Source organism: the organism of the source record quoted next, unplaced genomic scaffold (assembly GCF_019419815.1).
Source record: "Pyrus x bretschneideri cultivar Hongxiangsu unplaced genomic scaffold, Pyrus_bretschneideri_v1 Contig12, whole genome shotgun sequence".
Lineage (NCBI taxonomy): Eukaryota > Viridiplantae > Streptophyta > Magnoliopsida > Rosales > Rosaceae > Pyrus > Pyrus x bretschneideri.
The window spans coordinates 3,243,743-3,271,731 of record NW_025999413.1 but is presented as its reverse complement, the minus strand read 5'-3'; the positions used below and the strand labels follow the sequence as shown (position 1 = coordinate 3,271,731).

Genomic DNA, 27,989 nt, shown 5'->3' with positions numbered 1-27,989 from the left:
TCAGATATTTATGTTTGTTAATTTTGTTTAGTTGTTGATGAATGGTGTTTTCTTGGGTTAGGTACCATAATATTCACAATTATATTTTCCAAAAGATGGGGTTGAAGTTTTCAAGGCAAGTGCCCGCTGGGAAGTTTGAAAGCTTAACCCTACAGCACAAACTGATCAATTGTCTGAGTAAAAGCCTTTACATACGTAACTTGGTGTCGAAGCAACGGAGGCGAATGCTTGTCGCTGGTTATGATCTCGACATGACTTACATAACGGATCGCATTTTGGCAATGTCATTCCCTTCAGAACGAATGCGGGCAATGTATCGTAATCCTCTTTGGCAGGTCAAGTCTGTGCTTGATATGAGACATCAAGATCATTACAAGGTACTGCAGCTCCTTAATCCAATTAGTTCCTTCTTAAATTATTTCACTTATTTTGATTCCTTTTTATATATACATTTTTTTTTGTTAATAGGGTGGTATTTTTTCAGATCTATAACCTTTGCATCGAAGAAAGTTATGACCCGTCTCATTTTCATGGTCGTGTGGAGAGGTTTCCGTTTGATGACAATCATGTTCCACATCTAGAAATGATCAAGCTCTTCTGTGAAAGTGTTGATTCATGGCTATCACAGGATCCGAAAAACATTGCCGTTATACACTGCATGGTAGGTAGGCATAAATAGCAAGCTAGCCGTACATATGTAATTTCTTAAGCAAACATTGCTGTTTGCTTAATTATCCGAACCCAAATATAAAACATTGATTAAGCTAAATTTACACCATTGAGGATGTATTATAACGTTCGTGTATTTTGATCGCTGCTATTTTTATGCAGGCAGGCAAAGGTCGAACGGGTTTAATGGTATGTGCTTACCTAGTCTACTGTGGGATGCCAGCAGAGGAAGCTCTTCTGTTGTATGCTCAAAGGCGGACCATCAATAATGAAGGAGTAAGTCATATTACGTCTAATACAAACGATTCCAAAAGAATGTTAGTATATCATAATCTGTATGAACAAAAAATTGAGCTTATGTATTGCTTTCAATTTCCAATCTAAGTCATTTGAAGACTCTTCTAAGAAGGGCATAAAACAGCTTACACTAACAAACACGTTGTCATTGGTATCTGATCGAAACAGGTCTCAATACCAAGTCAACGCCGTTATGTAGGATACTGGTCGAACTGTCTCTCTTTTCCTCGCGGAGTTGAAGATGCACCACCCGATGTGAACTTGCCTCAGCAATGTAGCAGAGAACTGAGGAGAATCCGATTTTATGACACGGTTAACATTGAGAAAATCTTTTTTGTGGTGTCGGAGTTGCAAGAGGTTTGCCTTTTTTGTACATTCTGATCATCTAGACCACTGATCAATTACCATATCCTTATGTCAACTAATAAGAATTTCTTAAACCTTGTGTTAACAGATTTCCGGCCAGGTTTATCGTCCGTCACTCGAAGTTTCTAGGAGTTCCTGCAAACAAATCCAGGAAAGGATGTCAGAGGACGAGTAGTCCACGATACTATCTCTCATTCATTGAAGGCGATGAGGAAGATAAGAAATCAGAATCGGATGAGCCTCATGTTGTAGTCCAAATGGATACAGAAAGCTCGGCACTTTACCAGAAGGCCTGTCTTGAATATTACTTCGATAAGCCTGTGCAGGTAACTGGAGATGTGCGAGTCATTTTCTATCAAAAAATGTATGGAAGTCGCCTCTTCTATGCTTGCTTCAACACGGCTTTCATCAGGAACAGCTTGCTACAGGTCTTGACCTACTTTCTCTTTCCAGCACTTTATCAACAGGTCCACTGAAAATGCTTCTTTACAAAGCACTTATGGGCACGATGAAAATTTTAGGCCTTGTTTGGGATTACTTCTAGTGATGTATGGCAGATAAAGTTTAGGAGTGCTTATGGGTTACGGAAGCACATGTAGTACTTCCTGGGAAGTGCTATCAAATGTATTTTTAGGAAGTATTTGGATTTTTCTTAAAATTTTTGCTGAAAGTGATTATGGGTCAATTTTGCGTATTTGAGCATTAATGCTTCCAAACGCTTTCACAACCCATAAACACCTAACTTTTTCTGCTAAACATTGTCAGGGATATGATTATAGCGATTCTAACAACACTTCCAAACAGGCTCTCCCACAGTTAAAAATTGATTCATGTTGATGTGTTGGTGTTTTGAATGGTTGCAGCTCACTGTTCGGGATTTGGATAAAGTTGGAAAAAAAGGGAGATCGGTATGCGGCCCTGCCTTCTGCTTAGAGCTACTATTTGGTCCTATCAATGCAAGACCCTCATTCATAACTCCATCGGATCATCATGAATTGCTGTAAAATCTTAACCTGGAATCGTTCAAGGAGATTAAACGGGCGGTTTATGACGCCTATTGATCAAATGAATTTCGCCTCTGTAATTTTGTCGACACAAACTGATCGACATGATAAACCCTGCAGTTTTGCAACTTTAACAGTATATGTATACAAAATCAAGTTCCTCCTGCATCCTTGCCATCTAATTTTTCACCGGCAGAAAGCAGTTGCGATTTGAAAGAGCAAGTTCTGTATCATAGTACGATCCAGAGCCTTTTGCAGATGTTGATGTATTATTTACCTTGAAATTTTGATGATTCATTGCGATTCCTTTGTACTATGTATCCCACCTCCCCGAAGACCTATATAAGTATATAATGCACTTGCTGATTACGACCGTTAGAGAAGTATCTCTCGAGTCTTCACATCATCGAGTTTTGCCTCGAGGAATGCCCTGCGGTTTACATCCCAAGATGGATCCAAACCACGATTATAGTGGTGCACTACTTCGACCACCATGGCCTCCATGCACTCCAAATAGGTTTTACCAAATGGGCGGATGACCACGCCCTCGAGCATGTTGAATGTTCGTAATGCAAATGGCAAACCCTATCTCGTATGCATTCCCTTGGAAGCCTTGGATCTTAACTTTGTTCAAGTGATCATGTGCGAATCCAGAAAGATCCCTTATCTCTCGTCGATTGTAACGAATCAGTTCGAACCTGGGTCCATGTACCTGCAACTGCGTCAAAGGGATCTCTTCAAGTCAAAATTCAGGGGTGCCTTTAATATATTGGGGGTCTCACAGCGATCAAGTCCAATCGAGGTGTAAATTGAGAGAATTCAGAACGCGCGCAAGATCAATGTCTACATGCATACGTGTTCCGAAGCAAAAGAAATTCAAGTCCAAGTCAGTTTCTAAATGTTGGTACGCTCTGGGGTACTACCTGCAAATGATATGAACACATAAAGGTTAAAGATTATGCAAATATTAATTGTCATGCTTTTTGATGAAATTTTTTTTAAAGTTGAAAATATGCATGATTGTTTTCTGTTACGAAACCGGACCTCCTCCGCATCCAATAAAATTGAGTCTGCTGAGCAAGGGATCCGGACCGGTAAAATTTGATCCAACGGTTACAAACAGGATCCTCTAAAAGTTATAATAATTGTAACCGTTGGATTAAATTTCAACGGATCGGATCCCTTGCTCAACAGGCTTAGTATATTTAGGTCCGTAGGGGATCCACTTCCTTCTATTACTGAGATAAAACACCATTTTTATTATTTATTTAAAAGGATCTACTTCTTTTTTTGTCGGAATTAAAGAAACCTACTTAATATGTTATCTCCTTTATAGATATATAGATTAACATGTTTGGGTGAACAATTAAGATTACTAAGGAATTTAAAAATGACGGAAATGAATGAAATGAGATTTTATTTTCTAGAATTTGTAATTTTCTTGTTTGGTTAACTAAAAGAACAAGGAATTGAATACAGAATTGTTATTTTTTAAACTCTCAATCATAGAAATGAGAAATGACCCTATTTACATGGAATTTGAACTTGGGATTTGGAGGTTCCAATTTCAAGTTTTTTTTCCATGCGGAAATTCTAAATTTCTATGTTTATGAATCCAAACAAGAGAATTGGTGCCTGTAATTTATAATTCTGACTTTACCAAAATTCCATGTTTATTTCCCTCTCCAAATATAGTGTAAGAGAACCCTCATTCTCGGTTAGTCGTATGATATTTCAATTTTGTACCTTTTTTTTTTTTTTTTTTTTCGGGAAACTTTCAATTTTGTGCTTTTAACCGTAAATAAGTTGAATAATAAAGAACCACCACGAGTTGGCTCAATGGTTGATGATGAATTTTAGATCCGTATTTCACGTAGCACGTCCTGGTTCGATTTATGGGGCTGGTGAATCGCATAATGATGGTAAAAAATAAGCTGAAATGATTGTGCGAGTCTTCTCGGCCTTCAAAAGAATAGACTACCTTGACGAAGGGACATATTTAGGATTTAAAGCTTGGGTGGACTGAACTTTCAAGACAACTATCAATATCAATATCAAAGTATAAAAATTTACTTCCTTGCTAAGAGAAAACTGTGAAAACCGAGAACTTGTGATTTACTTAATGACTTTTATCCTCCATTATTTCAAATTAAGTTTATTCCTTAACTTTAACATAAGGTTTGTGTTGAGAAAATTTGAATGTTGTGAAATGTAGAAAAATAAAACGCTGAAGTCTAACACAAGTGTTATTCCTATTTCAAAGAACTTTAATAAAAAACTTCTGGTACTGTTCATTTCAACGAAAAATTACATTTTTACATTAAAAAGTCAATATGGTACTATTCACTTTATTCTTTATTTTGGCCTTATCGTTAAAACTCAAAGTTTTCAAGCCATTTTCATTCGTTTTCTTATTTTATATACCATATCTATATAAGATCTTATCTTTAATAGATATGGGACCCACACGTTTGTGGTTGTACCTCTATTAGAAATGTGGTACAAATATAGTATGAAAAAAATAAGATAAGTGTAACATTACTCGAATTCTAATGTTTTGGGCTAAGAGATGTAAGAGAAGTGGAGTTAAGAGGTGGAGAGAGTGCTGTTTAGTACTACAGTTTAGAAGTATTTTTCGTCACTTATAAACGAGAGATCTTAGGTTCAATTTGCCAAAGATGAATTTGAACCATATTAGTATGGTTGGTCCATTGTGAAGCTTGACGCACTTCTTCATTCTCATTAGTGTACATAATATCGTTTGTTAAAAAAAATAAAATTAAAGAGAGTCAATGGGCTGAAAAGAGAGAACAAAAGCTGATGGGGATGCGTTGAGTAGTAATAATAATGTTTTGGTCTAATTGGGTTGGGCTACAATGAATAATACCCTTACCAAGTTGTCATTGGTATGATATTTCTGTTGGGCTATAGCCCACCTCAGCCAAGCCTCCTCCACCCATCCCAGTATTTACCACAAACTTTGTCTCTCAGAACCATTTTACTTGTTCAATTCATTCGATTCGACAATTGAAAAAATTAAGAAGAGTGTATGATAACTGATAAGTAAAAATAGGTGTGAATAGTACTATCTATATGCGACTATGCTAATGATCGTTAATCATCATTAATAGTAATTATAGTACTAATGCAATTCCTATCGAATATAAGTTGGAAAGTTGGATTCAATAATCTGAATAGAATCCAAACTCCTAATCTTCTCATAAATGGATTTTGATTTGGATCAGGCCGATACCGTGCTAAAGAGGAAAAAAAAAAAAAAAAAAAAAAAAAACCGTCAGGATCGGATCGGACCGGACACCGGAGTGAACCGGGACCCGTTTGGGGAGCCATTCCTACTTCTCTCCCAAGTTCTTCTCTACCAAGTCCTCAGATATTGTTCTACTGAGTCTCACACACCATCAAGGAAACCTCTGCGTCGTTGTTTTTGCTCTCTCTCTACAATGGCGACTGTTCCCATCAATTTCTCTCACTAAAACACCCACCTTCCACCATCCACCATTACAATCAACCCAAAATCCAACTACCAATCTGTTTGTTTCTCGGGAAAATCGCATTACTGAGAGCCCAGATTCCATCTATGGCGACCCCGAAACCCCAGCGGTCCCGGGAGGAGTTGGAGGACATAGTCCTCCGCAAAATCTTTCTCGTATCGCTGACCGGTTCATCGGACTCCGATTCCCGAGTCATTTACTTGGAGATGACTGCGGCAGAAATTCTCAGCGAGGGGAAAGAGTTAAGGCTCAATTGCGACCTCATGGAATCGATTCTAATCGATCGGCTATCCGGCAGCTTCCCCGCTGCTGAACCGCCGTTCCAGTACCTGATCGGGTGCTACAAACGCGCCTACGACGAGGGTAAGAAAATTGCTTCCATGAAAGATAGGAACTTGAAGTCGGAATTGGAATCCGTGGTTAGGCAAGCGAAAAAGCTTTCGGTTTCGTATTGTAGGATTCATTTGGGGAATCCCGAATCGTTCCCCAATCCGAATTTCGATTCGAACAAGTTGAATGCCTCGCCTTTATTGCCATTGATCTTCTCAGAGGGTGGCGGTTCAGCTGATGGGTTTGGAGGAAGTGGGAGTAGTGGTGGAATTCAGTGCCCACCTGGGTTTTTGGAGGAGTTCTTCACTGACTCCGATTTCGATAGCTTGGACCCAATTTTGAAGGGGTTGTATGAGGAGCTTAGAGAGATTGTGCTTAAGGTTTCGGCCCTCGGAAACTTCCAGCAGCCACTGAGGGCTCTGTATTTTTTGGTTAAGTTGCCGGTTGGTGCAAGGTCACTTGTGAATCACCCGTGGTGGATTCCAAAGGGGGTGTACTTGAATGGACGTGTGATTGAGAGGACTAGCATTTTGGGCCCTTTTTTTCATGTCAGTGCTCTGCCTGATCATCCTATTTTCAAGAGCCAGCCTGATGTTGGGTGAGTGAACTATTTTGTGTTTCTTGTTTGCTTGTTTGGCAACGATGCTTGTACTTTTCAGGTTGCAATTATTTGCATTTGTTGTTGACACGTTCTTGTTGATATGTTATTTCCTTTGGTCTGTGGTACTGGTATAGAATAAAATCTTGTATGTTGTGTTGTTTTCAGTTTCTAGACTGTAGAAGACTAAAGCCAAGTACAGTTAACTGAAACTTGTGTATTTGTTTGGCTTGGTGAAACTTATCTTTCTTCTTTTGAAGAGAAAAACAAAAATTGTAGGTTTCAATTCAATTCGCTTAATTACCATATCCCCTTATCAAATTCGGAAACTTATAAATCTTGAGTTGACTAAAAGAAACTGAACCATGCATGAAACTGGTAGATAAATGTGCAAATAGTTTTAACGGCCATTGCATTCTGTGCTCTCTTTCTATTCGGGTTAGTAGTCAACTTTCTTTTTCTCTTTAATGTTTAGAAGGAAAAAGGGGCTTCTTATTAATGCATTGTTTCTCTCTTGAACGATAACACCAGGCAGCAGTGCTTTTCAGAAGCTTCAACTCGTAGACCAGCTGATCTGCTATCTTCATTTGCCACAATTAAGACAGTCATGAATAACTTATACAATGGCCTTACTGAAGTTCTTCTCTTACTACTGAAAAATGCTGACACCCGTGAGAATGTTCTCGAGTATCTTGCAGAGGTGATCAACAAAAACTCATCAAGGGCTCAGATTCAGGTATTGTCTTTGATCGTTTGAGATGCAAACAATGATGTTATTTTGTGAAAGATTGTAATCTTGGCCAGAAAAACTGCCAGATACAATTATTTAGTTTGATCTTCACGGAAGCCTTTGTCTTTTGATAATTCGTGTCAACTTTGGTAAGGAATGTTTGGATTCTTAAGTTATGAACATCCAGTAATTTGTTACTATGGTCACAGGTAGATCCTCTTTCATGTGCAAGTTCAGGCATGTTTGTCAATCTCAGTGCTGTCATGCTTCGGCTTTGTGATCCATTTTTAGATGCAAATTTAACAAAAAGGGACAAAATTGATCCAAAATATGTATTCTACAGTAACCGTTTGGAGTTAAGGTGAGGATTTTTTTTTTGTCAGTGGACATAAATTTCCTTCTTGAGTTCCACACACTAACCATTGTTTCTTGACCTACATTAGAGGTTTGACTGCTTTACATGCATCGTCTGAAGAAGTTACTGAATGGATTAATAAAGCTAGTATGGGGAATACTGATGGTGAAACTCGCCTTTTACAATCTCAAGAAGCCACCAGTTCCGGAAATAGTGTCAACGTGACGCCAAATAGTGAAAAAGCTAAATATTCATTTATTTGCGAATGCTTCTTCATGACTGCAAGGGTGCTCAATCTGGGATTGTTGAAAGCATTTTCTGACTTTAAACATTTAGTACAGGTAACTGGGGTGTCCCTTATTGGAAGACGTGAAATACCACATGGTGATAAGCAACTGCTTATTGTGTGTTGTTTCATGATTTAAGAGATTCATATACTTCATGAACTGTATATTGTTATATGTAATTGATGGGTGGAACATTTATATTGAAAAATACTCAATCCAGGACATTTCAAGGTCTGAAGATACTCTCGCCACACTTAAAGCCATGCAAGGCCAGACTTCTTCTCCACAATTAGAGACAGATATAGCTCGCCTTGAGAAGGAAATAGAGTCGTATTCGCAGGAAAAGCTTTCTTATGAAGCTCAGATATTAAGGGTATGTCCAAACTCCTTGTGTGTGCGCATTTGTGTGGTCATTTGCATTTTGTGGGGTCATACATATTTTTAAATAGTTCTTATGAGGTTGGTATCCTAGCCTATTAGGTTTGAGCTTGTCTCGATTTTCGTATGGGTGTTGAGGGGTGTACTAAGTTGCTAGTCATATTGAAGTTGAATGATGTGTTGGGTGGCCATTCTGGTCTGTGGCATCTGCATCATTTTTGTTGGAAGTCTGTCTATCCATTCTAAGGTTATGATGTTTTTAAGTTTTTAGCCACTCTTCCTTCAATGAAGGATGAAAAAAAAAATGCTTCATTTAAAAAATCTAACATACGCGTTTTGTAATCTGATGTGTATGCTGGTTGGAACTGTTTACCAGTTTCGTAGCCCTATTTTTCAATGCTTACTGTTGCTGCTCTTCACTGGTTCACTTCTTTTCTTATAGTTGCCTTCCCTGCGGTTCTTGTTTCGAGCCACTACTTGTCCTTATATTTGTTTTTTTTCTCCCTTTCAGGATCCGACAGTTATACAGAGTGCTCTTACTTTCTATCGTTTGATGGTGGTGTGGCTAGTTCGCTTGGTTGGTGGGTTTAAAATGCCCCTGCCATCAACTAGCCCAATGGAGTTTGCTTCTATGCCGGAGCATTTTGTGGAAGATGCCATGGAGTTGCTTATATTTGCTTCCCGGATTCCAAAAGCCTTGGATGGGGTTTTGTTGGTAGAATTTTTATTGAAGACATTTATCATAATTTTTCTCTTCATACCTCCTGTTGTCTTATCTTCATGTATTATTAATTTATTTTATATTTTTGCTTCGCAGGATGATTTTATGAACTTCATTATAATGTTTATGGCCAGCCCAGAATATATCAGGAACCCTTACCTAAGAGCAAAGATGGTTGAAGTCCTAAACTGCTGGATGCCCCGTGGAAGGTGGTTTAACGTCTCCATTTTATTTCACATCCTTTGATTTGATGATGAAAATTGGGCACTTATAGAAATTTGCATTGCGTCTACAGTGGATCATCTATTACAGCGACCCTATTTGAAGGGCACCAACTATCTCTTGAGTATCTTGTGAGGAATCTCTTGAAGCTATATGTCGACATCGAGTTCACTGGTTCTCACACACAGGTGTGTGCTCTTATGTTCATGTGTGCTCGATATTGAAGGAGGTTCATATAAATACATTTTGTTTTGCATTCTCAATTATCTTCTTGTTCATTGGTGTGTTTGTTTTTCCAATTGTGCAGTTCTATGACAAGTTTAATATTCGCCACAATATTGCTGAACTTCTTGAATATCTGTGGCATGTCCCTAGTCATCGAAATGCTTGGAAACAGGTAGAGTACTTTAATGGAAAGACATATTTGAAATTTCTGTCATTATTCTAAGCTCTCTAAATTCTGCTCTCTGGTTTTTATGGCATGCAGCCCTTAACTGCAATAACTAATATATTGTTCCAGATTGCTAAGGAAGAGGAGAAGGGTGTTTACTTGAATTTCTTAAACTTCTTGATCAATGATAGCATCTATCTTCTGGATGAAAGTCTAAACAAAATTCTTGAACACAAAGAACTGGAAGCTGAGATGTCAAACACTGCAGAGTGGGAGCGGAGACCTGCTCAAGAAAGGCAGGAGAGAACACGCCTCTTCCAGTCTCAAGAAAATGTCCGTTTCATCTTCTCTCCACTAAAATAAGAACCATGATAGTTTTCTTCTGGAAATAAGTGTAGTGTACCTAACCAAATGAATACATGTCTTTACAGATTATCCGAATAGATATGAAGTTAGCAAATGAAGACGTTAGTATGATGGCATTTACTACAGAACAAATTACAGCACCTTTCCTACTTCCTGAGATGGTATAAACATCTCTTCCAATCTCTCTCTCTTGCACACAAGATGCATGCTTATTGCTCTGAAATGAAAATTTGGTTGCTAAATCAATAAGCAGTTTCCTCAAGGTTTATCTTATTATTCTTTCAAATGTGAATTTCTTCCCAGGTTGAAAGGGTGGCCAGCATGCTCAATTACTTTTTGTTGCAATTAGTAGGCCCTCAAAGAAAATCTCTTAGCTTGAAAGACCCTGAGAAGTATGAATTCCGGCCAAAGCAATTGCTTAAGCAGGTTGGCATACGATTTTCGAACTTATGTGCTTTTTGCTTGGCGGAAGGCATGCAGCTAAAATTATATATGTATATATATGGTTATTTCGTATGACTGAATCAAAATTTGCCTGTTAGTAAAGAACACTCAGTTGAACATGGCTCATAGGCTTAGCTGAACCTGACCATTTTCATTTGATCTAAATGCAAGGCCATAGAGAACCCTTTAATATTGTCCATTTGGTCAAACAAAGGGCCTGCTTCATTACTATTGACTTCAATTGGAACGGAGCCTAAAGTTATGATGACAGTTATGAGTGTTGTGAAATTTCTAAGGTTGTGCTAGCATTTATAGCCTATGCAATCATGCACATCTTTTAGTGTCTGATTGTTGTTGGCAGAGACCTTTGCATTTGTTTGATTGAAGAACACCGAGCCTGACTAGCTTTTTTTATTTTGTTCGAAGATTGTATACATATATGTTCATTTGGCAAAGGGTGATTCAGAAAATATATTTCCAGCTGCCATCTCAAAGGATGGTCGGTCGTACAATGAGCAGGTAATTCAGATGAGTCGGCTTTAACTTCCATCATTATGTTTGGCTGGGATGTTGCCTGACACAATTGTACATCGCTCCAGTTATTTAGTGCTGCAGCAGATGTCCTAAGGCGGAAAATTGGTGAAGATGAGAGGATCATACAAGAGTTTATCGAGCTAGGTGCGAAAGCCAAGGTTGCTGCTTCAGAGGCCATGGACATTGAAGCTATTCTTGGGGACATACCAGATGAATTCCTCGATCCAATTCAGGTACATTTTTGTGTTTGTGGTTAAGAAGATATGTTGGAGCCGGCTTTTTTATTTACATGTATTTTCTTTCTTGCAGTACACTTTAATGAAGGATCCAGTCATCTTACCTTCTTCAAGAATCACGGTAGACCGACCGGTCATTCAAAGGCATCTTCTTAGTGATTCTGTACGTCATCAGTCCTTATGTGAGAATATATTCCGCAATCTTATGAAATGTATCTCCTATCGTGCTAATTTATCGTTTGCGTGTGATTTGCAGTCTGATCCGTTCAACCGATCCCATCTTACTGCGGACATGCTGATACCAGACAACGAGTTAAAGGCAAGGATACAAGAGTTCATTAGGTCCCAAGAATCGAAGAAGCGCGGGGAAGACTTGAGCACGCAGAGCTCCAAGGCAACGATACAAACTACAACTAGTGAAATGCTAATTGATTAGGACGTTGTTAATAGGACGATTAAGATTTGTATCCTTCGGAAAGTAACAGCGGAGAAATTCTTCAGAAGGTTATTGCAACTATAAATCTTTTAGCTCTTGAAAGGTGAGGTTTGTAAAGTGAAATTTCGTTTTCATAAATTGTTAGACATATAAAATCAATTGGAATAAATTCAATGGTCTTAAATATGTTTGTGACAACTGAAAACCTTAGCTTAGTTTTTTACTGTTGTGATTGCTGTGGCGAAACGGCTGGCCATCGGTGGGAAGTAGAGACGGCCATCCCTGCAGGTCATGTAACTCGCATTAGGAGTATATGCACGGTGGTGGCACTAAGATTTGTTTTCCTTGAGAGAAGGGAGCTCAATCACAAGCAGCCGCCAACGAAACCTAAAGGCTTAGATTTAAGAATGATGAAGACCATGATTGTGAACTTAGACAATCTCACAGGTTGTTCAATTTTCTTTAACAATTTACAAGTTTAAAACCCCAAAATATAAATGATTATTGGCCAATAATTTGGTTATGACATTCTTCTTGTATAATTTAGTAAATTGATATTTTTTTTTTTTGAAGTAAATTGATACGTTTTAAAAGAACGAAAAAGCTCACTATATATATATCCCAAATTAAAAGTTCGAGAGGCATTGCAAATTTCTCCTAGATTAGTAGGTTGTAGTTGCAAGCATGCATGCAAAGAGCAATGCAAGCTGTGCTCACGTCAAGAGTTCAAGTGGCATCCTTTCTTACAGCGTAGGTTATGTGGTTCTCCGTTTCGCAAGGGAGTTGAAGTGCTGCGATTTCATATAGGCAAGAAAGCTTTTTTGTTTTGTCTTACAATAGTAAAAGGGTACGTAAATATTTGACAAAAGAATAGTAGGTAAATAACAAGGAAAGCCCTAGTTAGGGTTACGTTGTACCTACTACTTCGCGACGGTCTTCTAATCTCTCTCTCTCTCCCTCTCTCTCCCTCTATGATACCTCGCGGCTGAGCAATCGTCAATAGGGGTTTCGGTCTCACTTCTACACCTACAAGCAGCGGCTGCCAACCTCCATTCCCACCCATCTGCATTCTCAAGGTCGATGGTTGAAATTAGAACATCAGCAAGTTTAACATTTTGGTTTCGATGGGTTTTCCCACCGGATAGAGTGCCACTCGACCGAACCGAACCAAATCCTGCAGTGGTGATCGGTCAAAGTGACGGTTTGGCGGTGGAACAAGACCAAACCGACTCGTGCCCAACCCTTGTACCAACTGTAAGGTTATCCCTTCACCCTAATACGAACGGTTTTGTGGTGTCGCTCCTTACCTGTTGTTTTATCCTTTATGTTTTGTGCTCAAGAGATAGCATCAGATTCTTGCCCCGCCGGAAACTTTGTACCGTTTCACTTTCATACCTCTATTTTTTATCCATGACGAATTTTTGTCGCATAATTAGAAGCCGTAACTCATTCATCCCAAGAGTGCTGTTGTTTAGTTACCTATTGGGTGGTTTCGCTTTCATTTATTAAGTGCTCGGATTGGGAACAAACATATAATTATATATTTTCCCTTGATGGTTACTTTCAGAGTTGAAGGCATCAACTCTAAAGAATTTATCACTGGCTAGATGTGTAATGTGTTCTAATTAAGGCTACCACCTGGTTTCGACGGATTCAATCAGCTAACAATTCTCTGCGTAAAATCGCAAACGAAATTCTTGCCGCACGTCTGCTCTCGGACCTTTGATTATTGAGAGTCCATCCCATCGACTGAATGATTTGAAACTGGTAAACCGCAAGTATCCACGAACGGTTTGTATTTCTCTAGTAAATCTTGCTTCCTTAGAACTGTTTCTGGGAATTGGGGACATCAAACCTCCACAGCCTATCCCCTGGACTTATTTCTAAACCAATTTGCACCATTTCCCGGGCTTGAGACTCTTCAGCTGCAGGTTGTGACTTTATGGTGCAGGAGATGTTGCACTGTACACTATTGCAAGATGTGAATTGCCATGATGGATAATGTCTTCTCTCTAACCTCCGATCGTTGTCCAACGAAAATAAATAATAATAATTAGTCTCTCCTTATGCACTTAAGCGCATGCGAGGTAATCTTACGCATTATGCATGACTTACAAATTTTTAACAATGCATGCACATTTTAATAATGCATCTAGTGTGCATTATTAAAGATATGTGAGTCGCACATATAACATATCATATGTGTGTAAACGCGTATGGAGAGGCTAATATGACAATTTATATTACACATTTCAAATTCATTGATCAAACAACTCATAGAATTATTCAACATGTGCATTGTGAAAAACCTCATACTGATCCAACAAATTCAATCAACGTTTATATTTACACAGCTTCCTGCTCCAAAAAACATCACAAGATAAAGCATGAAGAAGCATACAATTTTTCAGCTGACCAGATGAAATGAGACTTGAAACTTTAGCAAATAGAGAAGCAAAAGCCTCCATTTGAAGTTTTTTCAAAACCAATCCAACGTTAACAGCGCCACCACCATTCTTGCCATCTGCAAAAGTGATTGTTCCAATTCTATTAATCCGAACCACTTCGGTGCTCCTTGGCCTTCCCCATCCAAAATCAGTATCGTACATGTCAAACCGATGCGATCCAGCGTTTGTAAATAATCTCTGGTGACCAGCACCACTACTAGTCTGCTCATCAGAAGGGTACAAACTGTTAACCAATATCCCCGCACCATTCATCCAAATACCGTCATCAACTTTAATGGTTTCGGTGATCGCATTTACTGCTACAACCAACCCGTCTTCTCCCAGAAGTCCTTTTCTTTCTGCAAGTGCTAGACAGCCCATTACGCAGTTTCCAAAATAGTTTGCGGGTATAAAGGAGGGTAAGCGCGACCGGCAGTTCACGCTAAATGACATAGGTATTATGTCCCCTTTTACTTCTTCCTGCTCTGCTTTTAGTAAGCAAACCCATGAATAGGCGCACGTTAGACAAAACGTTGACAAATGAACAGATCGATCATGTCCCTCTTCTTGTTTCCACGTGGTCTCTTCCGTTCTAGTCATGACCCATTTCCGTAAAGCTTGTATCTTTGCGCTCGTGAATTCGAAGTTGCCTCGAGTTGAATCTGACATCACTAGAGATTAATAGCGAGCTGCAACCATCATACTTCGATTATTTTGACGTCTGTCCATGTTCAGAAACTGGTTCAAGTAAATATCTTCCAGTTGGAGACAGAAGGGGTCTTTGACACCCCTTCGGTCGTAAAACGGTTTGAGCTGATCAAGGAAAAAAATGTCATCGTATTGATGAACGTGTTTGCACATGTGGGTCCAAGATTTCAAAAACACGAAGAGAGTCTGCCGTCAACAGCTGCATGGTGCATGGATATTCCAACGGAAAAGCCCCCGCTGTTGGGAAAGATGGTGATTTGAAACGCCATCACCGCGGCTTTTTCATGAGATTTCGCCAGTTGGGGCACAAGAGGGTGGTATTCTTTGGCATCAATTTTAAAATCATTGCTTGAGAGATGGTGGTAATCGGCATCAGATTTGGCTACTGTGAAGGAAGCGGTGTCGCCTTTGACATAATTGAGGGTGGGTTTGGGGGAGTTTTCGGGTCAAGTGATGTTTCCAGCTAGAGGTAGAAAATATTGGAGGGTGATAGAGAGAGAGGTTTTGAGTTTTGGAATAATTGTTGAATGAAAGAAGAGTAGGGTGTCTGCAGGGGAAGAGCAAGGCAATATGTCATAGAAGAAAAGACGATGGAAGGGTGGATACCTTAGCTATACGAGGTCAAAGAAGGTTAGAGGAAGAGACAAGTACTCTTGAGCCGGCAGCGCGTGATTGATCTGAGATATTGCTTCTGACATAGTGGGATCTGCCTCGTAAGTAAGTTTCTCTCCTTGAGCTTGGATGGCTGACGCCGTTGACGAGCCAGGTCGTGGAGCTACCCTGCAAACTTGAAAGACTTTCACTGCCATTTGATTATGGTATTGGAGATTGGAAATGAAATGAACAACTTTGTAAGGAAGTGTTTAATTATATATAGTCTAGCTTGACATTTCACCCACTCCGTCCATCTTCTACCCTTCGCTAGTCCTGCCCATCTCAGCGATCACTTTGGTGAACGCATGTGAAAGTATAGAGAGTGATACTCTGGCAGCACTAAATGAGGGCAAAGTACTGACAGTAATTTCCGTCTGACAACTAGCGCCCTGTTTCTTTGAGACAAGCCAACAGGTGCATTGACTTGATGATCAAGCAACTGGGTCAGTGCTCTATGTCGGCTTTGGAAGCAGGACTGCCATGTCAACGGAGCAAATTAGAGAGTTGGTGATGGCCTCGTGAGGAGGGGTTGCAGGTTTCTGTGGGCTGTGAAGGATAAGAAAGTTGACGTGGAACATGACGAGAAACTGACTGAGGTGCTTGGAGAGGGTGGAGAAAAGTGGATTGGCAGTGAAGAACTGGGGAAGGAGGAGATATTGAGCCATCTGGCCATCGGTGTTACTGTCTGGAACTCCTTGTCTGAGGCTCTCTGGAACGGTGTGCCCGTGTTAGCATGGCAGTAACATGGAGATCAGAAAATCAATGCAGATTTGATGGAGAGAATTGGACTCGGAATTGGGATAAGAGTTGGGGTTGGCGTGATAGGTAGATGGTGGTGAAAACAGAGGACATTGCACAGACGGTTAGTGAGAAAATGGGTAATGAATTGTTGAAGTTGCAAGCGCACGGCACATTGGAGAAGAGGCTAGAAGGGCTGTTGGAGATGGCGGTGGTTATACGAAGAGTCTCGCTGCTCTCATCGACACATGGAAGAAGTTTCAGGTACTACCATGTTAAACCTTCATTTCTGAGATCAGATTAGAGCAAAGATGCATTCAGTTGAGACAAATCAGATGCAGATCAAGCCATAATCTCACAATATTTGTAACTACTGTTATACTTATAAGGTATATCAAAACATAATGAAAAAGCAAAAACAACTTCTGGTTTATCGCATGTTATTGTTTAAAGGGTACTTCCAACTAGAGATTTATTTTGTCGGACTGCTGTACCAGTTAACCAGAAACAGCTTTCTTCGAAATGACATCGAAAGAAATCCCGTTCTCTTGGAGCCTTTCCTGAAGACCAGTTGGGCCAAACACAATGCCAGCTGGGAGAACTCCTCCCTTTGGAAGGTTGTCGCGTTGGCTCAGAACAATCAGAGCACATTGAAGTAGAATTATCGGGGTGGTCAAATAACCAATCTCAGGCCCCATCACTCTTGTTATTATTTCCATGTTAGGTTTTCTGCTTCCCTGCGAAACAAGACTGCTGTCGCTGAAACCACGTCCAACAAACCACATCTTAAATGAAGCGCTTCTCACCTCATCTTCGGAGGGACCCTTCTTCCTGAACCATCCAACACTGAAAAATGAGGGAAACTTCAGAAGAAGCCACCTCCCAAAGGAGAATCTACCCAAGAGCCCAATAAAGATTCCGACCATCATGATACGCAAAATGCCCAACAGTGACTTGGTTCCTATCTTCACCCCGAAATGAGCTGGCTTCACTGTTGACCAGAAGGCTTCTCTTTTCTCAATGTGCTCAAGATTCTCGTTCCTCCCAGGAAGCCCGTGGGGGTTTTCAGTCAGAAATCCAAGTGTTCTACGTACAATGATAGCATCTGCTGAAGGTAGCTTCACAGCCCAAAGGCCAATATCTTTCTGCTGTTCTATGGTTGGTCCTTTAGGAGGAGGACCAGGAATCTGCAACCAATAAAGAAATTCAAGATCAACCAATTGAACTGCCCTGCCCCAGTAATGTACACAGGCACCATCAACCCAAAAATCGAAGACATAAATTACTCGAACTGAAAATCCTACACTTCTCAATGTCTATTAGCATCCAAACATTTGGAATTCATGAGTGACACTCTAAACCCAGAAAAATAAATCGAATAACAGAGATGCATGAACAACCGAATCCCCTGAACTATGAAAGCAGTAAGGACCACTAAGGGCTCCAGGATAGTGGAATAAGGTACAAAACTGCGATTCATTGATGTATTTGCTAACTTAGCAAACCGAGACATTGAAAGGAACAAGCGATCCAAAAGACAAACTTAAAATTCGTATCGGTTTCTACTTTCTGCCAATAGCAGGACCTAAATTAAGACAACATTTGCACCAAGATTCGACATTTTATTTGTGTTCTTCCCCTACATTATTCCAGCAATAATATGAACAGAAAATTCTAATTATCAAAGCAGTAAATTCAAATAATAAACTTCCAACTACGAACATAAAAGCTTTAAAAATCTGAGATTTATTTGATTAACAATTACCGCAGGCCTAGCTCTTCTGGGTCTGGACCGCCGGAGCTCCTGCAACTTGTCGGCATTTGCCACACCCAGCACCGCCGATTCGTACGTCCCTAAATTCCCAACAATCCTCTTCTCCGACTCCAAGCTCACATAAGCCTCAACCCGGTTCGGCACAGCCGGGTCGACCCACTGCCTCGAATTGAACATCAACCCAAACTCCGCCGGAACAGAGTCGAACCCACATGCCGAAACCACCAACGAACCGGTCTCCGCCGCCTTGCCATGGTACTGCGCCTCCATCCTCTCCATAAACTCAGGCTCCCCGCATATATCCAAGTAGTCGCAGCCGGTTTCGGCGCAGGCGGCGACGACGGGATCACCGTAGAGACGGAAGGGGCCGACGCAATTGAGGATCAGGGTGGTTTGGGTGCAGAGGCGGTGGAGAGACGGTGGATCGGTGGTGTCGGCGGTGATGATGGGGATGGACGGTGGTGAGTTCGGGTGGGCTGCCCATTTGAGGGTTTGGGTTAGTTTGGCTGGGTTGCGGCCGGCTAAAGCTAGAGACTTGAGAGGGGAGGCGGGCGTGTTGAGAAATTTCAGAGCTTCTCTGACGACGTACTTGCCGGTGAAGCCGGAGGCGCCGAGGATTATGAGATCGTAGGAAGGAGGGCTGGCGGTGGTTTGGGGTTGAAGTTCCGGCATGATTGGATTTGAATGAGAGTGAAAGTTGACTGGAGCTTTATATACTGATGTCAGATTTGGTTATCTAGTACAGTTATGTCCGCCGGAAAAATCTAGTGTGGAGCGGCCACGTCATCATTTACCTTTCACCTATACCCCGAATTTACGGTAAATACTCACCGATTCACGGAGTTATAATCATTTATTAAAAAGAAAACTAATTAAAAAAATATGAAAATTTTGAGTTTTAATAATAAGGATAAAATAGAAGATAAAGTAAATAGTACCGGGATTGACTTTTTAGTGTAAAAATGTGATTTTTCATTAAAGTGAACAGTAATCTGAGTTTTTCGCTCCATTTAGACGGGTGATTTATTATTTCAATACATTGCAACTATTCATTGAACATGCGTAACTATTGAGATCGTGTCCTGGTAGAACAAAATAATCTCTATTTTCGCGTGTTAGTAATTCAAGCAGTCATTCTTACATTCATGTTAGAAAAGGTTAAATCTTTACTCATATTCATCAGAAAATTGATATTCCAAAAGATGAAATTTCACCCAACTTTTAGCCAGTGCATTTGTAACACGACCTAAAAAAGCCTTACTTACTGGGATCTGAGCAATTCTTCGGGTTGCTTTTACAAAATTCCCCCATTAAGCTAGCTAGATAAAGGTCTTTAGTTTACTATAACACGCACATAATCAGACGCCTTACCGTCCGCAAGGGCCGGCTGTTTATTAGAAGTTGACATGCACACAATCTTTTTATTTTGTATATCCGATGAATAACTTGTGTATGTCTCAGGAATGAAAAAATACTCCTTGAGAAGTAGTCAAATGGTGTCTATTGAAGTAATGATATTGAGTGATTGAACATATCATGTGATCAGATGTAGGTAAGATTCTCTTTCCACCAAAAAGTCATTGTGCACTTGAGAGAAACTGCATGGAAGCACGAAGTATTAGCAATACGAATGATGCGTCGAAAGTCAAAATAGGTTCACATACTTGTTGGTATTAAGTGATCTGACATGTCACCTAATCCGGCAGCCTGACCCATTATTCTTACTGCCTAACATGTCACAGTGGAGCAATGAGAAACTTGTAAGACAAACCAAATCTTTATTTTCTTTTTCCATTGTCTCAATCTTTTCTTGGCTACAATTTCGCTCTAGGAGTGGTTAGGTTTAGTTGGTAAAGGAAAACATCTTCCATTACGTAGGGTACAAGAAGCATAATCTTATGTGAAATTGAAGGAATCAAAATTGAAGTGGAAGGGAGGAGAATTTCACATCTCGAACACCTGTTTATCTATCAAGTCTGTACCAGACTATAACCTGGAGTTCTTTTAAGACCTCTCTGTTTTGCGGTGTTTCTTATTCCGACTACTTCGTTCCACTTTCCACCTTCTGCATACAAATTTGACACCAGGGCGATCGCGCTTGAGTTCTCGGGATCTAAGTCCAAGAGCCGCCTTCCCAAAACCTCACCCATCTCCGTATTTCCGTGTACTTTACAAGCGGCAAGCAGGGTTTTCAGTGGAGAAGCAGTAAGATCTGATGGCATGGATTTGATCAGATCATATGCTTCTTCAAGCAATCCTGCTCGGCTTAGTAAATCGACCATACAACCATAGTGTTCTTCACGTGGGATTATGGAATGTTCCTCCACCATGGACTTGAAAACTCGTAGGCCCTCGTTCACCATACCGGAATGGCTGCAAGCGGTGAGAACTGATGTAAAGGTTACTTCATCAGGGACAACCTTCTCACTTTTCATCTGTTCAAAGAGCGTTAGGGCCTCCTTGCATTTCCCGTGCATCCCATATGCAAGGATCATCGTGTTCCATGATGTCGGACACCGTTCAACTGCATGCTCAAATAGATTAGCAGCCATATTTAATTTCCCACACTTGGAATAAGTCGTGATTAAAGAATTGGTGAGAGATATATCGTTGTTTATATCAGCTCGATACAAGTGACAGTGGACTTCTTTTGCAAAACTCAGACTTCCAAGCTGACAAATTGCCTGAAGCAAAGTTATCAGAGTAACTAAATCATGTTGCGCCAGCTCAATTTGCATCGATCGAAACAATGTTAAGGCTTCATCGGCATGGCCGTGGTAAACATAACCCATCATCATTGAAGTCCATGAGACCAAATCCCGATATCTCACCTTGTTAAAGATTTGCCTCGCATGGTCTAAACAACCACATTTTGCGTACATGTAGATAATTTGATTCATAACTTCAGTATTCAAGTCAAACCCGTGTCTTAATACAAGACCGTGGATGCACTTGCCTTTTCTTATGCCTTTCAGCTCAGAAGTAGCAGAAATTACACTCAACAAGGAGCCTAGGTTTGGTTTAATACCTTCTCCAACCATTTGGACAAAGGTGTCCACAGCTTCGCTGGCATAATTATTGTGGAGATAGCCCGTCATCATCACATCATAAGATATAGCATCCTTTTTCTCCATTCTATCAAATAGTTGCCTGGACTGGATCAACTTGTTTGATTTGGAGTATAGATCGACCAGAGCGGTGGCTGCCAATAGATCAAGCTGAATACCAGCTCGAATAATGTAACCGTGGATACTCTTTCCTGGACGCAAATAATTCAAGCAAGCACAAGACAGAATCCCATTGGACAGAGTTATCAAATCCGGGACAAAATGTTCTTCCATCACTTGACAGAAAAGGCGGAAAGCCTCCAAGGGCTGTTCCATTTTAAGATAACCAGCAATCATCACATTCCAAGAACCAATAGTCTTTCTATCCATTTCGCCAAAAATGCAGGCTGCCCTTCTAGGGGATCCACATTTGTTATACATGTCCACGAGACTTGTTTCGAATACTTCATCCGAACCACCAATTCCTCTTCTAATAGCATAGCCATGGACCGAACGTCCTTCTTTCAGTGTCTCTAACTGCGACGCTGCCTGAAGTAAGCTAACAAGAGTGACCCGATTTGGATGCAATCCTTGCCTCTGCATACGGCGTGCAAACCCAAAAGCCTCGCAAGCGTGTTGATCGCCACTCTGAGCATAACCAGTAATAATCGAAGTGTAGACAACAATATCTCTCTCAGTAATTTCATCGAACACTTTAGCTGCTTCATCAACAAACCCACATCTAGAATGCAACCCGATGAGCGACGAACCCACAAATCCATTTGAACAAAACCCAGACTTCAGAGCATTCCCATGAATCCCTCGTCCAAATCCCAAATACCCCAACTCGATACAACTTTTCAAAGCAAACGTAATGGCACCGCTATCCAACCCGATATTCCACCGCCTCAAATCTACGTACCGCCGAAGAACTTCGTCGAATTGACCGGCTCTGAAATACCCAACAAGGATTGCATTCCAGAGTGACAGATTCCCGTTGACGATTCTGTCGAAAACCCATCTGGAATCTGATAAAAGGTCGAACTTTGCGTAGCAATTCAGGAGCTTGCAGCCGAGAAATATATTGTTTCCGAGGCCGTGAGCGAAAATGCGCGCGTGGAGTTTTCTCAGTGAAAAAGCGTCTGAACAATTGTCCAAGAAAGAAGCGAGCTTTTCTGACAGAAATGGAGATTGAGGGCGTGGGTCGTCGAGAATCGATGTGCAGAGAAATCTAATCTGGGTTTTGGAGGGCAATGATCCGAACCCGGATTTAATACGATTCATGACTGTAAGCGATTGCTGAGAGAGCAAGCATTTTGATACCTCTCTCTATCTCTCTCTAAACTAAGCAGATCGGTTTGTTTGAACTTTGGTTCCTCTTCTTAGTTTTCATCATAATTTACTTATAAATTCTGTTAAATATGGCAATTTTATTTAACTTTTTGTCGAATACATTAATTAATTTTTTATTTATGGTGATAGCAATATAATTTTAAATATGCAAACTATGTGTATTGGGTATTTCAGTAGAAAGTGGCATTATTGAGAATAAGTTCCTAACTTCATGAATTGTTAATAAAAATGGTAACTTCTTATGCTTTATGATGTGACTAATCATATATTCATTCAAAAATAAAAACTATACCTGCATACATTTATTTTGTAATAATATGTCAATAAATATCATACTTTATATATATACTAACATTTACCTACATACTTTGTGTATATATATGATTTGAATGAATTTCCAAAAGAAAATTTTTCTTTTGATTTTTTAATTTGGGTAGTCCATATAGGTGATAGAGTGGGCCTCGTGATGCCACGTAGGCATATAATAAAGAGACTGACCGAAAAAGTGACGAATGTATGATACTACAATGAAATCTTAATTTTTTATACAAGGATGTACAATTTTAAGATTTTGTGTGGGAGTTGCAATTAAACACGAAATTTACCCATTAATTAATCTATCCCATTTTGGTTTTGGGATTGGGATTCTTCCATGCCATTCAATGTCATGTTCAGGTCCTTCAGTTTGTGAATGACATAACGAAGTATGTCACTTGCAATTGTTCTACTTGTACAAAGTCATTTCAAGGTTGGATAGGACTTAATCATAGTTGTCACAAAGCGTGTGGCCCAACATGCAAGAGCAAACCACCCAAAAGATGGAACTAGTATGATCGTTAGTAGAATCAAGGCAAAAGTTCCACACAAGAGGTTGACTTTGTTCATCAATTCATAGAGATTTGAATTGTGGGAAGCTTGCAGTATCTTGACAATTGCCAACGTCCCTGCATAAGCGAATAAATCGGCAATTTACATCAAAACAATGATGTAGTCTATGTCAAATGGAGACGCCTGCGAGGTTACACATTTAACTTGTAGGAGCAAGCCTAGCATGGTGAGGAGAAAGAAAATGCATTTGTGGAGATCATTATCCTCCCTTGTGCTGCTAGAAAGAAAATTAGATAGTAAGTGGATGAATTTCATTGAATCCCACTTATTGCAGGGGACGTTGGAGGGAGGAGTAGTATCCGTTTTGGCTTTTCATTTGCAAACAAAATGAGAGACTTGCCACGACTAACAAGGAGTTTACCAGGGCGCTTTGTTTTTCCATGATCGTAGAGAAAAATATTTTAAAGAAGTACAGAATGGGGTAGTGCTGTATTTGTAATAATAGAGAGCACGGGATTGGATAGGGAATGAATGTATAGTAAATGGAGTTGACGAAAATGACGATAACGAACAAGACTTATGGTCATCTGTGTGAACTATAGCTTAGAGCCTTAACGTGAGAGAGAGAGAGAGAGAGAGATCTTTTAGGTACTGTTTGGTGCGTAGACGGGACGGGACGGAGGTTCTGTGTATGTTTGGTACGCGTATGACAGAATAGATAAGAAATCTTTTAGACCAATTTCGAACAAATTGATGGGAAAAACCAAGTGGGTACCTCTTGAGTCAGCGAGTGATAATAATTTGACAAGATAGGTTCATCATCAATATCTGAGCCAGCTTTGTCCTGCATTATGAGCCATAGATCTTCATCTGGGTCGTGATCCTTCATGATTCTGCATGTCTGAGTGGTTTTCATGCGGTTCTGGCAAATGGGTGCGCAGGAAACTTGATTGGAGAAGCTACGGCGGCAGAAGTTCATGAATTGGTAACGGTCTTCGTCAGAACTGGACCTGTTGGGATCCCGAGAAAGTTGGTTGGTCTGAGTATCGATGGAGGTAGCCATGGGAGAGGAAGGGTTTTGAAGATTTGAGTGGATATAGAATCGGCTATTTGTTTCCACGGATGTGGAACGAGTCGTTCCAGGGGGTGAAGTGGAACAAAAATTCACCCAAAACTCATCCTGTGGAACAACGCGTTTCACCCGTTTTAGGCGCACCAAACATGGGACGAAACGCCTCGTCCCACTCCGTTCCGTCCCATTCCATGTACCAAATGGTACCTTATGTATGGGAAGCTCAAAAGGAAGCAAGCGAGTGAATGAGTTGCCTCTGAGTCATTGAGCCAGTTGACAGAAAAAGGTAACAATTCCATTCCATGCATACACACGCACGTAGTGTTGTAATTTTCGTACGCAATGTGACATAAGAATCCCTACTCACGGTGCAAACCAATGTTAAAAACGAGTACCTCGGATCGATCAAATTGAAAGAAACCTTCACGAAAAGGACAAAGGAAAACAAGTTATGTGCAGATTATAATCGTTGATAAGTTAACTACTGTTCTTGTAGACCACACTTTTTCTTTACATTTTTTATGCTCTGTTTTTTCTTTTTCAATAAAAGAACGGAAGTATGAAACTTCGTTTTACGAGGCTTTATACATAAGAACCACAACAGTCATAGTTCAACTACAAGATTATATCAGGTATTCAAATAAAACAAATTCAAATTTGCATCAGATAAAGGTAAGAGCAGCGAAACATCTTAAACTAACCACCCTTATCAACGCCTACAACTCGTTCTTTCATAAAATTAATTAAGCTATAGCTATTCCATTTTGGTTTTGGGATTGGGATTCTTCTGTGCCGTTCAATCTCATGTTTAGCTCTTTCATTTTACGATTGATATAATGGAGAATGTCAGTTACAATTGTTGTACTTGTGCAAAGTCTTTTCAAGGTTGAGTAGGACTTAATCACACTTGTCACAAAGTATATGGCCCAGCATGCCAAAGTAAACCACCCAAAAGTTGGAACTAGGATGATCGTTAGTAGAATCAAAGCAAAAGTTCCACACAAAAGGCTGATTCTGTTCATCAATTCGTATATATCTGAATTGTGGGAAGCTTGATGTATCTTGAGAATCGCCAATGTCCCAGCATAAGCAAATAAATCTGCAATTAACATCAAAACAATGACGTAGTCTGTGTCAAATGGAGACGTCTGCAAGGTTGCACATTTAACTTGTAGGAGCACGCCTAGCATGGCGAAGAGAAAGAAAATACATTCGTGGAGACCACTAACCTCCTTTGTGCTGCTTGAAAGAAAATTAGATTAGTAAGTGGATGAATTTCATTGAATCCCATATGTTGCTAATCACTTTGTACTTTATTAATTTACGAGCACTAATTAACAAGTGATTCCAAATTGGTCTCAATCCTTTTAAACATTCCAAACAAATACCCAACCTATTGAAAATGTCACATCCATTATAATTAATTTTTCAAATATAGATTATATTCAAAACCCACCATTGGGTATATCATGGTCAACATTAATATTAGTTGCCTCAAAATCTAAATTTCAAACATAGATTATACAATATGGAACCCAATGATCAAACTGGTATTGAATTGAATCCAAAATAGACCCAAATTGAAATTACATTAGGAGGGCAAGCTTCTAAGAAATGAGAGGGTTAAGAATTCAGATAAGGTTTGAAGGAGCTTGTTTATGCTCATGTGATTTTCTCATACGCCAATTCTCAGCTCGTAAAGCTTTCAGTTCTTCTTTATGAGCGATGAAGATGGTGGTGGCTACATCATGATAGTCTGTATCATTTTAGCAACCTCCATGACCTTCTTCTTGATGTTGGTGACTTCAGTTGTAGGTGGAGTTGGTGTTTGGGTTTGGAGGTGCTAGCATGATGGAGATGGTGATGATTGTTAGTTGGTGGAGGCTATGCTTCCATGACCTTCTATATATGGTTATAGGTTACGTTCAGTATTATCTTTTTTCACATTTATTTATTTTTATTCTCATTATATATATATTTATATATATATATATATATATATATGTATATATATATATAAAGATATTAGAGATAAATTCAAATCTTCTAATTTCATGCATCTTTTAATTCCAATAAATCTACTTAATACCTTCTAACAAATAAATAATATGCTAATATAAATCTATCTGCTCAACATACCACCCTAACTTAAATAACAAATATATGAATTTATATTATAGCTAAATTAATAAAAATGGCTTCAAAACTTTGCATTTTAACCAAAAATCATCTAATAACATAAAATATAAACATGTATGCCCAACGCACGTAAAAGTTTACAAACAGTGTAGTACCGTTAAGTTTCATAAACAGTGTTGTAAGTTTCATAAAAGTTCCCTTATAGTATACCTATAACGATATATAAAATCTAACTAAAAGGTACAAAAAATAATACCTCTACAAGAAAGACACATTAATATGTGATACAACTTGATCATAAAAAGAATTTGTCACGTAGATAAATAAATAAAATTAACCTGTGAGATAAGTTGATTATAAAAATAAATAAATAAACAAATTCTATAAATGGGGTCTAGAGCACTAAGAAGGACAAGAAATAACAAAAAAAAAAAATGAAAAGTGGAATCATTAAAGAGAAAATTAGGAAGAAATTTAATTTGGATAGTAAATATTATCATTAAAGAGATAATTATTGACAATAACAATCTTAAATTTAAGGAGTTTTGACTTAATTTAAAAAACTGAACTATTCCTAATATTGGTTGAAAAAATTGGACTTATATCAAATTTACCCTAAATCTTAACAACAAAGATTCCCTGCCATGCATGCATGATTCATCCCCAGTCTAATTTCTCCTAGCTATTGATGAATACCTTTGGCGTTCATATCATCGCATCCTCACTACCCTCACAGTGATAACTAAAGTGGCTAGCTACTTCTTGTCTACCAATTAAAATTTTTAAAATTTACAAAAAAAAAAAGCAAACAAAAATGATACCAATGGAGACCTCTTTCTATCTTCTCTCCGTCTAAATACCAATGACAATCATGGCTCAGTACACAAGTGCTCCATGAAGATGCCGCGACTGGCTTTGAAAACGCCGAATATAAATATGGTCGAGCCCGCCACCGCAACTATCTCACTTTGTGCGGGGGACGTTGGAGGGAGGAGTATACATGGTGTGGGGAAATATACTAAAACCAATTAAGGAAGTAGAGAAAAAAAAAGCAAAAGAAAATGTACTAACCCAGTTGGGATTTGTGGAGAGTTAACTGAAGCTTCGCCGTACATAACTTCTTATGTTAATCCGTAATTTTGCACAAACTTTAAGGGGTGTGTATGGGTGGGAAACTGGGAGCAGAGGCCAGTCCTGTTTTAATTTGATGAGGAATTTGCACAAACTTTAAGGGGTGTGTATGGGTGGGAAACTGAGAGCAGAGGCCAGTCCTGTTTTAATTTGATGAGGAACTTGCACAAACTTTAAAGGGTGTGTGTGCCAGTTCCACTTAAATAAATGTATTTTTTGATA

General features: G+C 39.5%; 4 protein-coding genes and 1 pseudogene across 4 annotated transcripts; 2 read left to right on the top strand and 3 right to left on the bottom strand.

Moving 5' to 3' along the window:
- Positions 1-65: 65 nt before the first annotated feature.
- LOC103955774 (phosphatidylinositol 3,4,5-trisphosphate 3-phosphatase and protein-tyrosine-phosphatase PTEN1) lies at positions 66-2,626 on the top strand. Its single transcript, XM_009367678.3, is given in 7 exon segments — positions 66-377; positions 485-661; positions 832-945; positions 1,135-1,323; positions 1,421-1,480; positions 1,482-1,760; positions 2,196-2,626. Coding segments are annotated over 7 exon segments (1,242 nt in total). The 5' UTR covers positions 66-95; the 3' UTR covers positions 2,337-2,626.
- Positions 2,627-5,633: 3,007 nt separating this feature from the next.
- On the top strand, positions 5,634-12,062 carry LOC103955772 (probable ubiquitin conjugation factor E4). The gene is made up of 16 exons (XM_048577977.1): positions 5,634-6,776; positions 7,308-7,512; positions 7,716-7,867; positions 7,950-8,202; positions 8,369-8,521; positions 9,038-9,241; positions 9,344-9,456; positions 9,543-9,657; positions 9,777-9,866; positions 9,990-10,193; positions 10,292-10,387; positions 10,530-10,652; positions 11,097-11,189; positions 11,270-11,437; positions 11,514-11,603; positions 11,697-12,062. The coding sequence occupies exons 1-16, from the start codon at positions 5,935-5,937 to the stop codon at positions 11,874-11,876; spliced, it is 3,081 nt and encodes a 1,026-aa protein (XP_048433934.1). The 5' UTR covers positions 5,634-5,934; the 3' UTR covers positions 11,877-12,062.
- A 2,102-nt stretch (positions 12,063-14,164) lies between these two features.
- LOC103955771 lies at positions 14,165-16,616 on the bottom strand (annotated as a pseudogene).
- Positions 16,617-16,759: 143 nt separating this feature from the next.
- LOC103955663 (probable mitochondrial saccharopine dehydrogenase-like oxidoreductase At5g39410) lies at positions 16,760-18,889 on the bottom strand. The gene is made up of 2 exons (XM_009367560.3): positions 18,189-18,889; positions 16,760-17,610 (listed from the first exon to the last, which is right to left on the bottom strand). Exons 1-2 carry the CDS (start codon positions 18,867-18,869, stop codon positions 16,921-16,923), a joined length of 1,371 nt encoding a protein of 456 aa, XP_009365835.2. The 5' UTR covers positions 18,870-18,889; the 3' UTR covers positions 16,760-16,920.
- A 1,278-nt stretch (positions 18,890-20,167) lies between these two features.
- Positions 20,168-22,528, bottom strand: LOC103955662 (putative pentatricopeptide repeat-containing protein At3g01580). Its single transcript, XM_009367559.2, has one exon. It carries the CDS (start codon positions 22,526-22,528, stop codon positions 20,168-20,170), a length of 2,361 nt encoding a protein of 786 aa, XP_009365834.1.
- Between the last annotated feature and the right edge of the window lie 5,461 nt (positions 22,529-27,989).

Excerpts from the sequence above, each read along its gene's own strand:
- LOC103955772 (XM_048577977.1), top strand. The coding sequence starts at position 5,935 with ATGGCGACCCCGAAACCCCAGCGGTCCCGGGAGGAGTTGGAGGACATA. Across the intron at positions 9,457-9,542 it reads TGCTGGATGCCCCGTGGAAG|TGGATCATCTATTACAGCGA; the intron begins GTGGTTTAACGT and ends TTGCGTCTACAG. Across the intron at positions 11,604-11,696 it reads GGCATCTTCTTAGTGATTCT|TCTGATCCGTTCAACCGATC; the intron begins GTACGTCATCAG and ends TGTGATTTGCAG.
- LOC103955663 (XM_009367560.3), bottom strand. The coding sequence starts at position 18,869 with ATGCCGGAACTTCAACCCCAAACCACCGCCAGCCCTCCTTCCTACGAT. Across the intron at positions 17,611-18,188 it reads CCAGAAGAGCTAGGCCTGCG|ATTCCTGGTCCTCCTCCTAA; the intron begins GTAATTGTTAAT and ends TATTGGTTGCAG.
- LOC103955662 (XM_009367559.2), bottom strand. The coding sequence starts at position 22,528 with ATGAATCGTATTAAATCCGGGTTCGGATCATTGCCCTCCAAAACCCAG.